We start from the raw sequence: 17,068 nt of genomic DNA on the forward strand, positions 1-17,068 counted from the left end.
ATGTAGCCTCACTTAGGGAAAATCGTACGTGGACATAGGGGAAGTGTCTACAAGGGTGTTCCCTAAATTGTTAACAGTGGCTAGTGTGCTTTTTTCTTGCATATTTTTGTATTTAACTTCTAAATAATGACTATGAATCACTTTTATAAAGTATTATAATACATTCTCTCTAAACAATCCCCCCTCCTAAAGAGTAAGTGTGGTTTGCCCAAGAAAAGCATGTTTTTGCTCTGGTTTCTTGGCTTTGACATCAGCGTAAACTCCTTGTTCATCTGGGGCTCTGAGTTCATAATATTCATTTCAGGTTGAATTTAAGTGGTTGCCAGGGACGTTGGGTGCCACTGAAGGGGACAGTGTCTCACACTGCCACTACTGTCCTCATCGAAGGCTATTCCCTGATCAAAGACTTACCAAAAAGGGGGTCGGAGGAAAAGCTGCAGTTATGGAAACAAAGGCACGACAGATTTTATAAGCACTATTTGGCCATACCAGTAGTTACAAAGGAGGAGAGAAGCTTTTAGTTCAAATAAACAAACGAACAGAAACCTTCACTTAAAACCAGAATTGTAATCTCTCATGGAATTGAGAGTAATGATATTTAAAAGAAAACAAAAACACCCAGAATTGTCCTCTCGGACACACTCTGAATTTTCGTATGATGGTGGCCTTAGCCAGCTGCCATCAGCCATGACACAGCCGTGTGCACACAGCAGCCCCACCTCCTCCCACAGAGCGGCCCTCATTCATGCTTTCATACAATCGGTGATTATTCACTTCGGATTGAAGCCCGGAATTATTCCAGCTGCTTCTCACCAGCACAAGCCTTTCTTCTTTGTGTGTCCCTTATCTTCTCTCCATTGACTTTGGCAGTTCTGCTTGAAATCTGGGTCTTTTATTATTAGCGTTCTGACTCAGTTCTAGAACATTCTGTGGTAAGCCGTGATGTGATGTGACAAGCTCACACTTCAGAGCTCCTCTGAGGCCAGTCTTACTGAGCACCTCCCTGTGCCTGCCTCTGCAAGGTGCCGCTTGGGGGGGTGGCAGAGAAGAGGGGACACAAGAAGAGACGCGGCTCCTCAGAAACTCACCATTGGGGAGCGGCCATCATGGAAGAGCGTCTGTAGCATCCAGAGTTGCCAAGATCCAACCCTTTCACGAATCTTTATATCTTAAAACAAAACAGTTGGACCCTAAGCATCGGAGATTAGACTGTAAATAGGGAGAAAGTTCTCAAAGGAAATAAGAAGCTTTGCTTGGGTTGAGTCTCCTTCACCATGATCAGCCACTGTCATCAGTTGGCTTAACAGGTCCCTTCCAGGGCCAGGATCCATTACTGTGTGACCTTACTCAGCCTTTCTGTGCCTCGGTTTCCCCAGCCGTGAAAGCAGGCTTACTTACAGGCTGTCGTGTGAATTAATATGGGAACGTGCTTGAAGCATGGTTCCTGTCATGAGGAGTCCTGTTTGCCACCTAAATGCTCTGGCAAACTCACAGTGGTGCAGAAGTGACCAGAGCAAAGAGAAGACGTGATGCAGAAGCCAAAGCTTCAGAAGTCAGTTCTCAAAACTTTGAGAACAAAGTTCATTTTAAGGTTATTTTTGGATTCTGAGTTTATCTCTGCTTGATCTTCAGTTATCTGGGAGAGATCCATTCGGGAGTTGTTTCTGTTTTTTAAAAAAGCAATAGCTTTATTGAGATATGATTCACATGCCATAAAAGTCACCCTTTTTAAGTGTTGTCAGTATAGTCACAAAGCTGTGCGGCCACCTCTGTTAGCTCATTCCAGTTTGGGGTTAAGCGCGACGGTCCCTTCTGTGGCCCCGCGGGCGGTGGTTCCGCTGAGTCACGGAGCCCCGGGTCGTCCCGGCTGCCGGCCGGCCGGGCGTCTGCCGCCCCCTAGCGAGGGCCGGGGCTCGGCAGGAAACACCCCGGGGAGTTGACGGGAAGCCCGGCCGTCCCTAGCCTGGACTGCTGGACTGCGCCCCGCGGTGCGCCGGGCTTGGGGTGCAGAGAGCCGGGTGGCGGGAGACCGGCCTCACTTGACTTGGGCTCTCCCTTCACTCCCCCCTCCCGGGACTGGGTCGCGACCTTAGACTCCCCTCACACAAGTCAGGGAGCTGCCAGCATAATACTGTAACTTTGAAGTGGTTTTTAGCATCAAACGATCAGAGTTCAAACTCTGCTTGCTCTTACTAGCTGTGTGACCCTAAAAAGGTTACTGAACCTCTCTGAGGCCCAGTTTATAAATCCTTGTCTTGGGGCTGTTGTATTACACAGGCCCTCTCTGTGACGGCCCTAACTGAAGGGTGCATTCTCTAGGCTCAAATTTACAGTTGCTATTAATAATCCAAAATTGCCCAAGGGGTGTGGGATGGTCTCCCTCCCTCACCCAAGGAACTTTCTAGAACCTGAATTACTCATCCCCAAACCGTATTGCCTTCAGTAAGAAGGTTAGAAGGATTAGGAAGGACAGGTGGAGGAAGGACTCCTTCCAGCAGGAAACGGCCCAGATCAGGGCAAACCTGCAAACCCGCTGGAGGACTGGGTTTCTGTTTCCCGAGGTCTGTGCAGGGGCAGCCTCCAGGGGCATTTGCTGCCGGGAATCCCACCCCAGGGCAGCAGGGCCGGAGAGGGGAGAGGGGATTTGCATCGGGTCCCTGGGGGCTTAGTGGGCTTGGTGGGCTTGGTCAAGTCAGCCCCTCAGGTCCTTTGCCTGTCTGGGATTCCTGTCCTGCCCCCTCGCTGGTTTGCCATGAGCCTAGATGCTCGGTCACAGAGAGGGGCCCAAGAAAATGGCAGACATGTTCCAAACAGCAAGCAGGGTCCCCCAGTGACGCTCCAGAGCTCACCTCTGAGGTGGGCGAGGTTCCTGGGTTCCCTTGTCCACCCAGACACCTCAGAGGGTGGCCTGAGATGATGAGAAAACAAAGCTGCCCCTTCAGACAAGCTGCAGGGAAGATGGGATCTCTGCTGGGCAGAAAGTTCGTCCCGTCTCTCGGCCTGGGAAGGCCCTGTTCTTTGGGAGCAAGAGGGACCCAGGGTCTCCCCTACACATCCCTGCGCCTCTGAAGGCCTGGGGGCTTGCGGGGGCAGCCTTGGCAGCATGGAAGAAGGTGAAGGTTGTCCGGGCCCCTGCCGGGCTCCTTCTGTCATGCACACACCTTTCTTCTCCCCCTACCCCCCGCCCCATTTCCACTGTTCTCAGAAAAAAGTCGCAATAAAACATTGCATATTATCTTGTTCCCAAACTTTTGACTTCTTAGAAGACAGGCCCATGTGCTCTACGCATACAGTGGACTGTTACCCAAGGAGTGAGCACCCAGCCGGGCTGTGACAGGGCTGAACCTCGAAAACCCGACACTCTGTGAAAGAAGCCAGTCCCGAAAGGCCACATCGTGTATGACTCCTTTTATGGGAAATATCCAGAATAGGTAAATCCATGGTGACAGAAAGTAGATGAATGTTTGCTGGGGACTGGCGAAGGGGAAAATGGGGGACAACTGATAAATGGGTAAAGGGTTTCTTTTAGGGGCAACAAGAATGTTTTGGAACTAGATGGAAGTGACGGTATCAAGACATGGTGAATGTATCAAATGCCACTGAATTGTTAGCTTTAAAATGGTTCGGCCAGGTGTAGTGGCTTATGCCTGTAATCCCAGTACTTTGGGAGGCCAAGGCAGGAGGATCGCTTGAAGCCAGGAGTTTGAAACCAGCCTGAGTAACATAGTGAGACCTCATCTCTACAAAAAAATTTTAGAAAAGAAAAAAAATCAGCCAGGCATGGTGGTTGGTGCACATTTGTAGTCTCAGCCACTCGGGAGGCTGAGGCAGGAGGATCGCTTGAGCCCAGCAGTCTGAGGTTGCAGTGAGCTATGATGACGCCACTGCACGCTAGCCCGGGCGACAGAGTGAGACCCTGTCTCAAATAAATAAAATGGTTCGTTTTATGTTGCATGACTTTTACCTCAATCAAAAAAATTAAAAAAAAAAAAAAAGACTGTGGGTAGCGGCAGCCATGACTTGACCCAGGGGTCTATCCCCCCCTGCCGCATGCCCGCGCCCTCCTGCGCCCACCCCCCTTTCCCCACACTGTCTTCTGGGTTCCCATCTCTCGGCCCTGCAGGCACTTTTCTCTTTCTCTGCTCCCCTCGGCCCCGGGCTCCGTCTGTCCCCCGGGCTCCGTCTGTCCCCTGGGCAAGGCGTGATGGGGCTGGAGGTGCAGTTCCCAAGGAGCAGGCGCCCAGAGCCACTCAGCAAGCCCCTTCCTCTCCCCGTGCCTCAGTTTAGCTACAACCCAACGGGGACGGCCTCCGGGGCCCTCTGGTCCTCGTTTTCTCTCATCAGGAGGCAATACGTTCCCAAGGGTCCCTCGGACGTGACCTGTTTTAGTTTCCAGGCTTCCCTCGACTTTGGTGCCTCCCCTGAAACGTCTTCCTCACTGCGCCCCCACTGCCTGTGAGTCGCTGCTGGGAAAACAGGAGCTGGGAAGCGAGACAGGCTGATCGATTTAGAAGAATAAGAAAGCAGGTAGTCTGGGGAAAGCAGCCTCGGCGTGTTTATTTTCCTGTCCGTGTGTCTCACTTAGATTACAGGGCTCCGTGGGGTGATGACATGTCTGGTCTGGGCTGCGTAGCCACCTCAGGGGTGGCTTATTTATGTGTTTTTCAATCCACTGTCTTTGCATAGGAGTCCCAGGGCCGGGAGGCACGGCTGTGCCATCTGTCCGTTGGCTTAGATGTCCTTTGTCCAGTTCATCCTGCCCTTGGCCCTTGGGGAGGACAGCAGGGGTCAGAGAGGCGTGGGGCAGGATGGAGGCAGGGCTGAGACTGCAGATCCTTGGCTGGGGTACCAAGGACCCCTGCCTCTCACCCAGGCCTGGGCCGGAGGCCTCCTGCTGTCCTGTCACTGACCTCAGGCCCCCGAGCCGAAGGACACAGGCCCGGTGGACCCGCTTGATGTCAGGGTAGGAGGGGAGCTCGGGGACCACTGAGTGATTTGGGGCATGAAGAGCCTAAAGGTTGCGAGATGTGGCTTGGTCACCCAGCTGCGGGGTGTGAGTCCTGGCACTGCTCCTCCCGCACCACAGACCCGCACCCCGACGTCTCAGGCAGAAAGTTGAGGAACGTTTTCAGGTCCAGGGTGAAAGAATGGGCAAGGAGGGGCAGCTGAGTGTCGCCGTGCAGGACACAGGCTTGGCATTCTGGCCCTGCCTCATACTGGCTTGTGACCTGGGGCAGGTGACTTCCCAGATTCCTGGGAATCATAATATCTGTGATGATGATGGTGATGATGATGATGATGATAACAATGACGACCCCGACCTCAGAGGACTGCTGTGGGGCTCACTGAGATGCCTGCAAGGTGCCCACACAGAGCGAGCGCCCCCTCTTCGGCAGGTGCCAGGTGAGCGCGTCCTGTTGCAGGCCGGGGGCTGCGGCTCTACGTGACCAGGCAGGGCCCGCCCAGAGAGGCGGGCGTTCTCACGCTCCATCCGTGTCCGTCATAAGACTAAGGAGAGTCACTTCATTTTGCTTTCCAGGGACGGCTTCTTTCTGGATTCTGCCTCCTGCCTGTGTCAGGTAGATCCTCAGGGCTGCTGCAGAACATGGGCTTCTTCCTTAGCTCGATCCGTAGGTTCCAAAACGTTAGCACGGGGCAGGGGACCTAGCCCCTGGAGTGTTGTGACTCTTACATGAGTCTCATCAGAAGGCCCATGAACCTAAGGGCGTTCGCTGTCCCAGGATCAGGGTGGGAGGGAGCCTCCCTGCCTGGAGAGTTCTTCCCACAGATCCCACTGTTTTTCCTCAGAGGAAAATGTTGGCCTTTGAGAGGCACAGTTTGTTTATTTTGCATAGTAAATAGTAGCCTGCATTTTGAAAGATGATTCAATTTCTGCATCGGCCTCTGTAATTCATCAGCTTCCTAGTGGTGCATCTGACTCTCTACTCTGCAGGGTTGGAGGGAGCTGGGGAGGAGGGGTGGGGAGGGGCAGAGGGGTTGTTAGAAACCAGGGTGGTGAGATTTGTTTCCTGGTCATGTTGCTCCATGGGGCTGAATGTGCAGCCCCGGCCAAAAACAGCCTGGAAAAACATCCCCAGACCCCAGAAAAGCGGGGCACTGCCCCAAGTCTTGGAAATGACCCTTGATTCTCCTACTCCTGGCTTGGAACTTATGGAAACCTCTAGCAGCTTAAGAAAACCCAATATGAAATGCAGAAATCCACACTGAGAACATAGGGGGTGACTGGAACACACAATAGTTCTTGCTGAGACTTATTTACAGGTTTTTTTTTGTTTTTGTTTTTGTTTTTACTGTTGAAGAAATACTGGAGACACCTGAGGAAGGAGTCGGTAAACTGTGGCCCACAGGCCAAATCGGGCCTTGAGCTAAGAATGGCTTTTACATTTTCAAATGGTTAGAAAAGTAAAAACAAAAAATAAGGATGAGATTTCGTGACACATGAAAACTATATGAAATTCTAATTCCAATGTCTACAGATAAAGTTTTACCAGGACTTAGGCGTGCTGCTCATTCATCAGCGATGGCTGCGTTCCCACCACAGCTGCAGCACGGAATGGCTTCAGCAGGGACCACGTGGCCCTCAAAGCCTCAAATACGGCCTGTCTGGCCCTTTGCAGAAAACATTTGCTGACCCCTGACCTGAAGCTGAAGGGGAATACCTCTCCTCTGAAAAGTCCATTAAAACTAAAGATTCATAAAAAAAAATTTTAAACCATAATGAAAGTTAAGGAGGGTAGGAGAATTAATTCTCTAGAGCTTATTTAGGCAAATGAATCACCGGCTCATAAAGAGCAGCCGGGGGTGGGATTCTTCTCTGGAGCAGAGATCGTCTCAAAACAGAACCCACCCGTGTCCAGCTGGTGCTGTGCCCTCTGCCTTGTCACCTCCACCCCCCGTCTTCCCAGCCCCCACCTCTAATGTAATTCTGGACAAGATAGTGAGACCCATCTCTACAAAAAATAAAAGAAATTAGCCAGGTGTGGTGGCACACACCTGTAGTCCCAGTTACTTGGGAGGCTGAGGTGGAAGGATCCCTTGAGCCCAGGAGTTTGAGGTTGCAGTGAGCTAGGCTGACGCCACGGCACTCTAGCCTAGGGTGACAGAGAGAATCTCTTGTCTCAAAAAACAAAAGAAGGTATGAGTGGATGTGGTTTCCAGTGGGCTCTGTGGAGCTGCAGCAGTGTCCCCGACCGGGGCTTCTGGGGAAGAGGTTGCATGTTGTTCAGATCCAAAGCTTCACGCCCCTTCCTGGCCTCCTATGGCACTTCTCAGCCCGCTGCGAGAGTCACCCCGGAACGCACACCTGAGGGACGTGGTGGGTGCAGGTGAGGTGAGCGGAGGCCACAGCCTGACTCCAAGGGGGCCAGCAAGCTCGGGGCTTGGGGAGTCAGGACACCCCCGGTGGGTCAGAATTTGCTTTGGACGCCAGTTGCTGTCTGATTGAATAATCCCTTTGCTCCTCCGTGCCTCATTTTCCTGACCAGAAATGCCTTGCCGATGCCTCCCCTCTCCTGTCTGGTCCTACCCTTGCCATTAAAAAAAAAAAAAAAAAAAATCAAACTACTAGTCAGCAGCATTTATTTTTTAATGACGTGGAAAGAAAAGAAAGCTGGGACTAATAAGTCAGGCCCGCCAAACCTGCCACACCTGGTGGTTTTGAGCGTGAACTGATGGGATGTCGGTGAATTAAACGTGCACAGAAACATAAATATCACTTTGGCCAGATATGGAGTACAGGCTGAGGCTGGGTGTCCGACGGCTTAGAGAGGGGAGTGGGTGAGATCCGCCTGCCGTGAACCAGGGCACCTCTGTTCCCTCCTGCCCCCCATTCCAATCCTTGGAACTCACCCCTTCCTTCTTCCCCCAGGTGAACCTTGACCCGGGATGGCTGAGCCCCGCCAGGAGTTCGACGTGATGGAAGATCATGCCGAGGAGGCGTACGGGTTGGGGGACAGGAAAGATCAGGGCGACTACACCCTGCTGCAAGACCAGGAGGGTGACACGGACCAGGGCCTGAAAGGTTAGTGGACGACCCGCACAGCAGGCCCACGAGGATCACGGCCCACGAGGGTCACAGCCCACGTGCTTTGGCTGGGGCCGGCAGGATGGGTTTGTATGCAGATTTGTACAGGAGTTTTAAATACCATTATTGTCTTAGATTGTCCATACAGTGAAGCCTCATTAATGTGAATGGGCCAAAGTAACCCAAAAGGTGCAGCTATTTGAAATTTACCTTTCCAAAGGACAGTTTGCCACGTGAGTGAGCACAGTGTGAGGAAGACGGCAGGGCCCTTGTCAGTCTCGTAGTCTCACGAATACAGGGTACAGGTACTCTCTTGAGCCTTTAGCCACACCTGGTAGCCTATAAATCAGTCTTCATCAGCATGTAAAATGTGGGGCAATAATACATTATTTTTTATCTCTCCCGTAAATCAGGCCTGACTGGCCCCCATTGGGCAAGAGTTGGTTAGCTCTGGGATTCTTACTATATCCACATTAATAAACTGCTTCAACTTCTAAGTATTCTATAATAAGGTCTTTTGGCCAGATTGACGTGGCCTTGTCCTCGCCCCTTCCAAACAGGTGTGTTTCATTTCACTGCCGCCTTGTTTGGAGAGCCCCACAGAGCATGCGCAGCCCCCTCGGGCTCCCCGTGCCGACCCCCTCACTCTCCCCGGGAGCACCGAGCTGGCCCGAGGGTGCTGAGTTGTGTTGCAAAGAGCTGTTCTCCTTACGGGGTGCAGCTGGTGCTCGGGGGGCAGCCGGTGCTCCGGGAGCAGCTCATGATGCCACCCAGCGCAAGGACTTGGTCCCTGCCTCCGGACCGTTTCTAAGGAGACAGAGTGGCAAACAGTCTACTTTTCTCTTTTAGTGCTAAAAATAGCAAAACACTTCGCAGCCCCAGCCCGGGCGGTGGGGCAGTGAATATAAGTCGGGGAGCTCCAAGGTGGGGAATGACCTCTGCTGGGTAGGTCTATCCAGGAAGATCCCTGGAGGTGGGGTCACCAGGCAGCCCCTGGGCGGGGGAAGCCAGGACCACCAGCTGTCCCGTAGGGAGCAGCCATGCCCACCTTGGAGAGGTTTCAGGGCTCACTGGGGGGCTTCATTTCAAAGGCTGATTTCTGTCTGTTGACACAGGGAAGGTGTTGGATGAAGAGGAACTTGGGAATCCAGAAAGTGGGTGCAGGTTGTTGGAGGGAGGGGAAGGAGGATACAGCAAACTGTGCCGTGGAGGGTGGTATTCAGGGCCGGAGAGGCTTGGGGAGAGGGGAGTGAGGGACAGGAGGCTCCAGCCCAGCCTCCCTGCCCGGGGTCAGTCGGCGGGAGGGGATGGAGATGAGCCTCCTCCACGCAGCGGCTGGAGTTTAGCTCCCTGCAGAACACAGCTGGGAGGCTGAGTTAGGAAATCTGTTTTCTCCTTTAAATCCTTCTCAGTTCCTTCCTCCCTGGGTCCCCTCCACCCTGCTTTCTCCTGCAGTCTCTTTTCCTGTCCCTCCTCCCTTCACCTCCCTTCCTCTTCCCCCCACAGGTCTCCCCCCACCGTGCCCAGGGTGTGTTGCAGGAGGGTGGTGCCCCCAAGCCCTCAGCCCCAAAGCTTAGCCTTTCGCAGCCAGCCGCCGCCTGGCAGGGCGGTGCTGCTGGGGGAGATTGGGGTTGGCGGGGGCCAGGTTTTGCCTCTTTTCCAGACAAAGACCCCCAAGAGCCCCTCCCCAGGTGCACAGGACGGAGCACACGTGTCCAGCACGTCTGTTCTGCATCGTTATTAGTGGCGCTTTCACTTTCGAGTGTCCTAATTCATGTGATAAAGTAGATGGCCACCCTACTTATAAGGGAACTACCTTAAAATGATAATTTGGGCATTTTTGTAGAACTCTACTGTTGGCAAAGGGCTTTTGCCACCCAAGGTCTCAGGTGATGCTCACAGTAGCCCGTGAGGGCAGGTCACTTCCCCTTTACAGATGACAAAGGAGTTTCTTCTCTGAACTCCTGCGGGTGGAATCCAAGTTGGGATCACAACATACTGAATCCTGCCTCTCGTGAATTGTGCATATGAAAGGCAGAGCAGCCTGATTTAAAAATAAAGTTAAAAATATATATTTAGGTCATTAAATATGAAATGTCCAATTTCAAATCAAAAGTTTAGTTTATTATATCTCAAACAAAAAGCAGTACAACTATCAGAGTATGCACCTAAACCATCCACACAGTTTTGCCGTCTTAACGGTAGCTTGTTTATGCCAGCAGTGAAGAAGCCTGGAGAGTGAGTGGTGTTGAAATCTTGAAAGGCATTTTCCACAGCTTGTTGAGAATTAAATATTTTTCCTTGCAAGAAGTGGTCCAAAGTCTGGAAGAAGTGATGTTGGTGCAAGGTCTGGTGAATACAGTGGATGACAGAGAGTTTCTAAGTCCAACTGCTACTGTTTGGGCAGCATTGTTTGTGGGACACATGGTCAAGCCTTGTCTTGCAAGAGGACTGGCCTGTCTCTATTAACCAATCTTGGCTGCTTAATTGCAAGCATCCTCATCATTTTGTCCAGTTGGTTGCAGTAGACATGTGCTGTAACCAATTGACCAGATTCTGTGAAGCTGTAGTTGACAATACCAGTTCTGGACCACCAAACAGACACCATTAGCTTTTGTCGATGAATATTCAGTTTTAGACTGTGTTTTGGCACTTCATCTTTATCCAACCGTTGTGCCGAACTCTTGCAGTTGTCAAAAAGAATCCATTTTTCATCACACGTAACAATATGGTGTAGAAATGGTTCGCCTTTATGTCGTGACAGCAAAAAAAGGCAAGTTTCCAGACTATTTCTCTTTTGACGCTCATTTAATTCATGCAGAACACATCTATCCAGCTGCTTTTCCTTGCCAATTTGTTTCAAGTGGTCCAATATTGTCAGAATAGTAAAGTCAAACCTTGCTGCCAATTCACACGTAGGTTGAGATGGATTCGCTTCCATTATAGCTTTCAGCTCATCATTATCCACCTTGGTCTCAGGTCGCCCACGTGGCTCATATTCAAGATTAAAGTCACCAGAATGGAACTTCTCAAACCATCGACGTACTGTGCGTTCATTAGCCACATCCTTCCTAAACACTTCATTGATATTTCAAGCTGGCTGTGCTGTATTAGTTCCACAACAGAACTCATATTTGAAAATAACAGGAATTTTTTTACTTATCCATATTGTCACAAAAATTGCTTTAAAGAAAATTTGAAAGATAATCACAAGCCAAAACATGTGTTTGCAAAACTGAGGATGTACCTTCATAATAAAAATAAAATAAGTGTCAAAGTGAAATATCAGAGATACCAACTGTCAAACTTAGTATTTAAGGAAATCAGACATTTCATGCTTAATAACCTAAATACTATGTTGCAACAAATGTCCTGCAATAATGTAAAATTTTAACAACAGGGGAAACTGGGAGTAGGGTATATTCTCTGTACTGTCTTCACAAATTTTCTATAACTCTAAAACTGTTCTAATGCAAATTTTAAATTGCTAACCTTCCTTTTTTAAAATTGCTATGAAAGGCAAGAGTTTGAAAATAATTTGCTTACCCCAAGAATATACTTCCCACGAAGCAAGTGATACCTAAGAGGTTTTCATAGTTCTCATCAAATTAATTCTTGCTACTGAGGGTTCAGAGACAGCTGTTTTTATACAGGGAGTGGCAGGTTTGACTTGGCAGAAGGTGTCACTTTACTAGCAATATTTTAAATAAGTGACAGAACACTATTTTGAATAATGACAAGAAAGCACATGTTAAATACCAGAATAAAGACTAGCTCAGTGGTTACTAAAAGCTGAAATAGGACTGGATGCCGCCCAAGAGAGCTGCAAAGTGGGTGAAAGTTAGTTACTAATGAATTAAAAGGTGTTGATGGGTTAACTTGTTATACCTTCCAGATAAGATATTCCAAAGAGGCTTTTTCCTCCCCCCTTCCCTCCCTCCAAGGAATTTAACAGGAATAATGCAAATGATGAGGATGTCAGGTTCGGGGGACAGATTGAGAGAAGGGCACCATCACCCCATATAAATTCCCATGTGCCCTGCAATCTAGGCTGGTTGATAATAACCAAACCCAAAAGACAGTGCATGATGCTGCCTCACCATTTGTGCAAAGCCATCTTGAGGCTGTTCGCAGGTGTTTGTAAGCTCCAGGACCAGGCAGCTGTGTGTGTGCTGGAAGCTTGTTTAGAGTTAGCTGTTCTTTGGCAGGATGGGCACAGCCAGGGCTGGGTGTCCAGGGATGGCGTTTTAACAAAGAGTTGACTGGGGTATCTGATCTCGCAGTGCACCTGAACTCCAGTTGCCTTTTTTTTTCATCCTCTCGTTCTGCTTTGTGCTCCCATCCTGAAACCGATGCTAGGGTTGCCCCTACCCCAGGTGGAGTGGCTTCCTCCAAGTCCACCAGAACTTCCCTGTTGCCCAAGGGACATCTCTCCTGAATGCCTAAGCCACCCTCAAAACCTAACAAATCAAAACCAAGCTCAGTCGCCCCCATCCTGGGCCATTCCTGGTTTCTCTGCTGCTGCTGGTGGTACCATCAACTAGTCCTTCATGGCCTTGGCCAGTTCCTCCCATAGCACTCACAGCACCCACGGACCTCACGCCTGTTCCCCTGGGTTTTGCAACAGCAGCCCTGTGGCCTTTACACACTCCTCCCTTCATCCTGTCATCCTCCCAGGGCCAAGAGCTATCCCTTAAACCAGGGCTCAGCACACCATGCCGGCCACATCGGGTCCCCAGCCTGTTTTGTATGGCTGGTGAGCTGACAATGGCTTTTACTTTTCATATGGCTGAAAAGAACCACCCTCCTAAGCACGTGGCTTCCATGCTCAACGTGTCTCCTGGTTCAGAAAGGCCGCTGGGAGGGAGGGAGGGAGCGGGGCACAGGGAACGCCTCCCAGCTGAGCTCCTCCCATCCAGACGTTTTCCTGGACATCCTATCCAGTGACGTCCCCTGCCTGCCCAGGAGGCTGGACGATGTGGCCTTTGAACTGGGCACAGCTCTGTCCTGCATTATATCAGGGCCTGTTCCCAGGGTGGGTGGGAAGATAGCAGGGGGCCTCCACAGACTGTGCCACAGAGGGGGTGTTTGCAATTTCCAGACTGAAAGTCCCCACGTGCTTGATGGGGTCTTAAGCTCACGTGGACTGTCACTGCAAAGTGACGCTTTTCCTCATGTGGCCAGAGCCCATTTGTCCGTCTGGCACAGTGGTCAGCCACCTGCTAGGAGCCCCCGGGATTCCAGTCGGCGTCGGCGTCACCACTCTCAGCACCGTAACACTCAAGCTCCTGCTGTGAGCCGGGCTGCGCTGGGCCCTTCAACACACTGGCACAGTAATGACGGGTAATCGCCGCCACTGGCGGGGCGTTCCCACCTGCCACGCAAGGTACAAAGTGCTTTAAATAAGAGTTAAGCAGTTTCATGCTTGGAGTGGGTGGAACTATGACCATGTCCATTTTACAGGGGAGAAAACTGAGGCAGAGGGAGGTTAGGTAACGTGCCTAGAGTCACACAACTGGTAGGTGGTGGAGCCAGGACTTGGTCCAGTGCCCTCTGAACTGAGACTCCCACTTCCTGTTAGGAGACCTCCAGGAGGGCACTATCCGCTGGCCCTGGGCCTCCCTGACACATGTGGTCACCTTTCTCCGCATTAGCCTGTGTGCTCCTGCAGGCAGGCTGTGCCGTCCACGCCAGCACTTGGCTCTGCGCCCACGGGGCTCCCGAGTGGTCTCGGCCTTCCCTACTGCGAGGCCTTGGCTTGCTCAGCCCTGGGTCCTGCGTGACGCATCGATAAGCCCATAAAATGACCCAGGCAGATTGACTCCTGGTGGCCAAGGTGCCACAGGGGAGGGCACAGTTCAGTCCTGCCAAGAGGAGGAGGTAGATTTCCTCATTTCTGTTAAGCCAACAAAAGCCGCCTTGCCAAGGTCATTCATGGTGGAGGGTGTGACTGTCACCCACTGTGGTCATTTGGGCCCCTGGTACCGGCTTTGGATTCTGAAAGGACAGTTTCCTTGTAGGTCCCACGGCCAACGTTGCAAATGTAACTCGCAGCCCCTTGGTTAGCCCTTGGAGATCTTTCTGTGAAAGGAGCCGGGTAAAGTCCAGGCGCACCAAGTGTCCGTTTATAAGCGCGCTCTGCGTCTGGCCCGGCCGATTCCTTTTCCAAGGGAGGAGGTGGCTCTCAAATGTTTTCCCAGGCGTTGACTTGTCATTCGTTAATAGCAACGACAAAGCAAAAGGTTCACGTGTGTCCCTGCTTTCTGGTATCTGCTGCCCATTTGTCACTGGAAGAGGCTTTTCCTTAGCTGGAACCACTCGCCGGTAAGAGGCCATTTCTCCTCTCACCCAGGAGCAAACACACGTCACCTGTGTCTTTGCCCAGGTACCCTGGTGTGGGGCACAGTCGTGCTGGCACGGGGGGTGGGGTTGGTCCCCTTTGTGGTTTTATCATGAGGCCACGTTCCAACTCTCCGGGTTCCATGCTGAGGGATTTTCAGTCCTAAAAGACACTGCTCCCAAGTACCTCTGAGGTTCAGGGAGGGCAGGGAGAGGCAGCCATTCTGAGGGGCTCATTGTGTGTGTTCCAGAGTCTCCCCTGCAGAACCCCGCTGATGATGGATCTGAGGAACCCGGCTCTGAAACCTCTGATGCTAAGAGCACTCCGACGGCCGAAGGTGGGGCCTCCCTCCCCTCCCGGCTCCATTCAGACAGCTCCCTCCACGCTCCAGCCCCCGCTTAGCCATGCTTTGAGCCGCCCCTCCCGGCCCTGCTCCCTCTGCCTCTGGCTGGGACATGCGCTCGCTCAGTGCTTTGCAGGACACGCTGCCAGGACATGAGCCAAGCCTGCCTGGCGCCAGGTGTGGGCGCCTCCGTCATGGGTGTGCTCTGCGCACAGCTCCACAAAGCCCCCGTCCGTGTCGACTGTCCTCCCTCACCCCTGCAGAAGCCCCCACCTCTCTCGCCTTTCACGGGGCCGACAGGTTCCAGAGCAGCCATTTGCAGAGGGAAGGGGCAGGTCAGTGTACACGTCCAAGCCCACCCCTTGGGACAGGTCTTGGGTTAGTGCCATCCTTCCCATTGGGGCAGAGGGTCTGGGCATCTGGACTTTGGCCACGGTGTTTGGGTGTTTGTTCCAGTGCTTCTTTTAACTTGTCCTCTCCGGACATTTGGTATCTAGGTGGTTATAAAGCGCCTCATGTATTTCCTAACATGCTCCTCAGTCCTGGTTTTGACTATCTTCTCTTGCTTCCTGTCTGTGTCAGTCAAGGCTGCATTTGGCTGCAGGAAACAGAAAACTGAGCTAGCTGTGTCATATCCATGAAGAGGTCTATTTGTCTCACATAATAAGATGTCTGGACTTGCACAGCAGCTCCCCAGTGTCATTGGTGCTCTTTTAGCTTGATCTTGTTGTCCTTAGTGGTTGGATTGCTGCCTCATGGTTGCAAGGTGGCTGCTGCACTTCCAGGCATCACATCTGCCTTCTAAGCAAGAACAAGTAGCACAGTAGAGTGGCCAAAAGGGCCCTGAAACCAAAGGTGTTCCCTTTTTATTAGGAAAGCAGGAGTTTTCTTGCAAGTGGTAGACTTCTCCTTATGTCTCATTGCCAGAACTGGGTCTTTTGGCCACCTCTGGCTGCAAGGGAAGCTGGGACATTGAGCATTTTGCTTGTCAGCCTTTTTAGTAGAAGAAATCAAGGGAAAAGGGCACTGAGAATGGCTTTTGAGTCACTTGTCTACAGTAGCTGCCCCTCTATCTCCCCATCCTTCCTGAGGAGGTTCAAGGATCCATCCTGAGCACTTCTCCAGGCCTGCGTGCTATCTTGGGTGTTACATCTATGTCTCGGGGTGAGAACCTCGCCCGGCGTCTCCCCAAGCGTCCACCTTTGTGTTAATTCAGAAAGTGGCTGCCGAGTGCCTGCCCGTGCTTGGTATAATGGTGCATCTTCGGAGGATGTGGCAGGCGTGGCCCTTACCCCCAAGGTTCTTAGCCTCGTGAGGACAATATCTAGGCCAAATTCTCCTGCTTAGAGCCGGTGATGCAAGACATTCCCTGCTCATCTGGTCAGGACAGTTTTGCAAATTGCCTGCCACCCTGAGAAAGTCCCGAAACACTAAGCCAGACCTCATGCCAGCCTACATCCTTGGCTTTCATGGCTCCATCAACATGATTCTGAAAGAATCTCCCAACCAAGTCTTGCCACGCTCTGGACCCCATGCCTGTGTGGGCCCTGGAGCCTTGGCTCTCACCCACAGATGAGACGACCATAATTAAAACGTCCTTCATTGAACTAAGCTTACTTAGGCTCTTGGAAAGCCTTCAAAGCTGACAGCTCCTTATGTTTGCCCGGAACGGCCTGGGAGTGTGCCAGGGCATTGCTCGGGGAGGATCTCTGGTCTGCAAGTGTTCACCTTGATGAGAGATTGACAGCAGCCCCTGGCGGCCGATCTCTACCTCTGGCCATCCAGGGTCGAGTACCTGACCGTGGGCAGGTCTGGGCCTGTTTACTGCCAGGCAGGGGACTCTGCACTTCTCAGTGTGGGTCATGGGCTCGGGAGCAGGGGTTAGAGCTGGAAGGAGTCTCGGGGATCACCTAGAGATGACACTCCCATCTTACAGATGAGGAGACTGTCCAATCAAAACAGAAAAAGGACTTGCCCAAAGCCTCACAGCAAAACCACAGGCCCTGGCCCTAAGCCCAGGGTCCCTTCACTGTCTTAGTCCCAGTCCCAGCCTCCTGCACTGCCTTAAGGATCAAACCGCAGTGAACAATCACCTAGTTTTCACTATTTCTTCTTTAAAAACTCCTGGGACCACGCCTGGGAGTCCCTTTCACTGCAGCGGCGTGGGGCTGTGGCTTCCCCGGCAGATGGGCATCGCGAGCGGGTGCCGTCACAGCATGCGAATGTCTTCCTGGGGACACAGCAGGGGCAGAGCGAGGCCTGCCTTGCGGGGCTGCTGTCTTGCATGTGGCTGATCCCCTCCCGCCCGTCCCTGCACTGCTCCCACACAAGAAGCAAGGGT

General features: G+C 51.9%; 1 protein-coding gene across 15 annotated transcripts in view; it reads left to right on the top strand.

Moving 5' to 3' along the window:
• MAPT (microtubule associated protein tau) overlaps positions 1–17,068 on the top strand; it is a 96,807-nt gene that overhangs the window by 37,597 nt on the left and 42,142 nt on the right. For 12 of the 15 annotated variants that reach the window (XM_045525905.1, XM_045525907.1, XM_045525913.1 and 9 more), the window contains exons 2-3: positions 7,889–8,041; positions 14,635–14,721. In XM_045525905.1, coding sequence (XP_045381861.1) covers positions 7,906–8,041; positions 14,635–14,721 — 223 coding nt within the window. In that variant the 5' untranslated portion in view covers positions 7,889–7,905. The remainder of the gene's footprint in view (positions 1–7,888; positions 8,042–14,634; positions 14,722–17,068) is intronic. The other 3 variants (XM_045525918.1, XM_045525920.1, XM_045525908.1) reach the window with 1 other exon arrangement.

The sequence above is a fragment of the Lemur catta genome, chromosome 15 (genome assembly GCF_020740605.2).
Source record: "Lemur catta isolate mLemCat1 chromosome 15, mLemCat1.pri, whole genome shotgun sequence".
NCBI classification, from domain to species: domain Eukaryota; kingdom Metazoa; phylum Chordata; class Mammalia; order Primates; family Lemuridae; genus Lemur; species Lemur catta.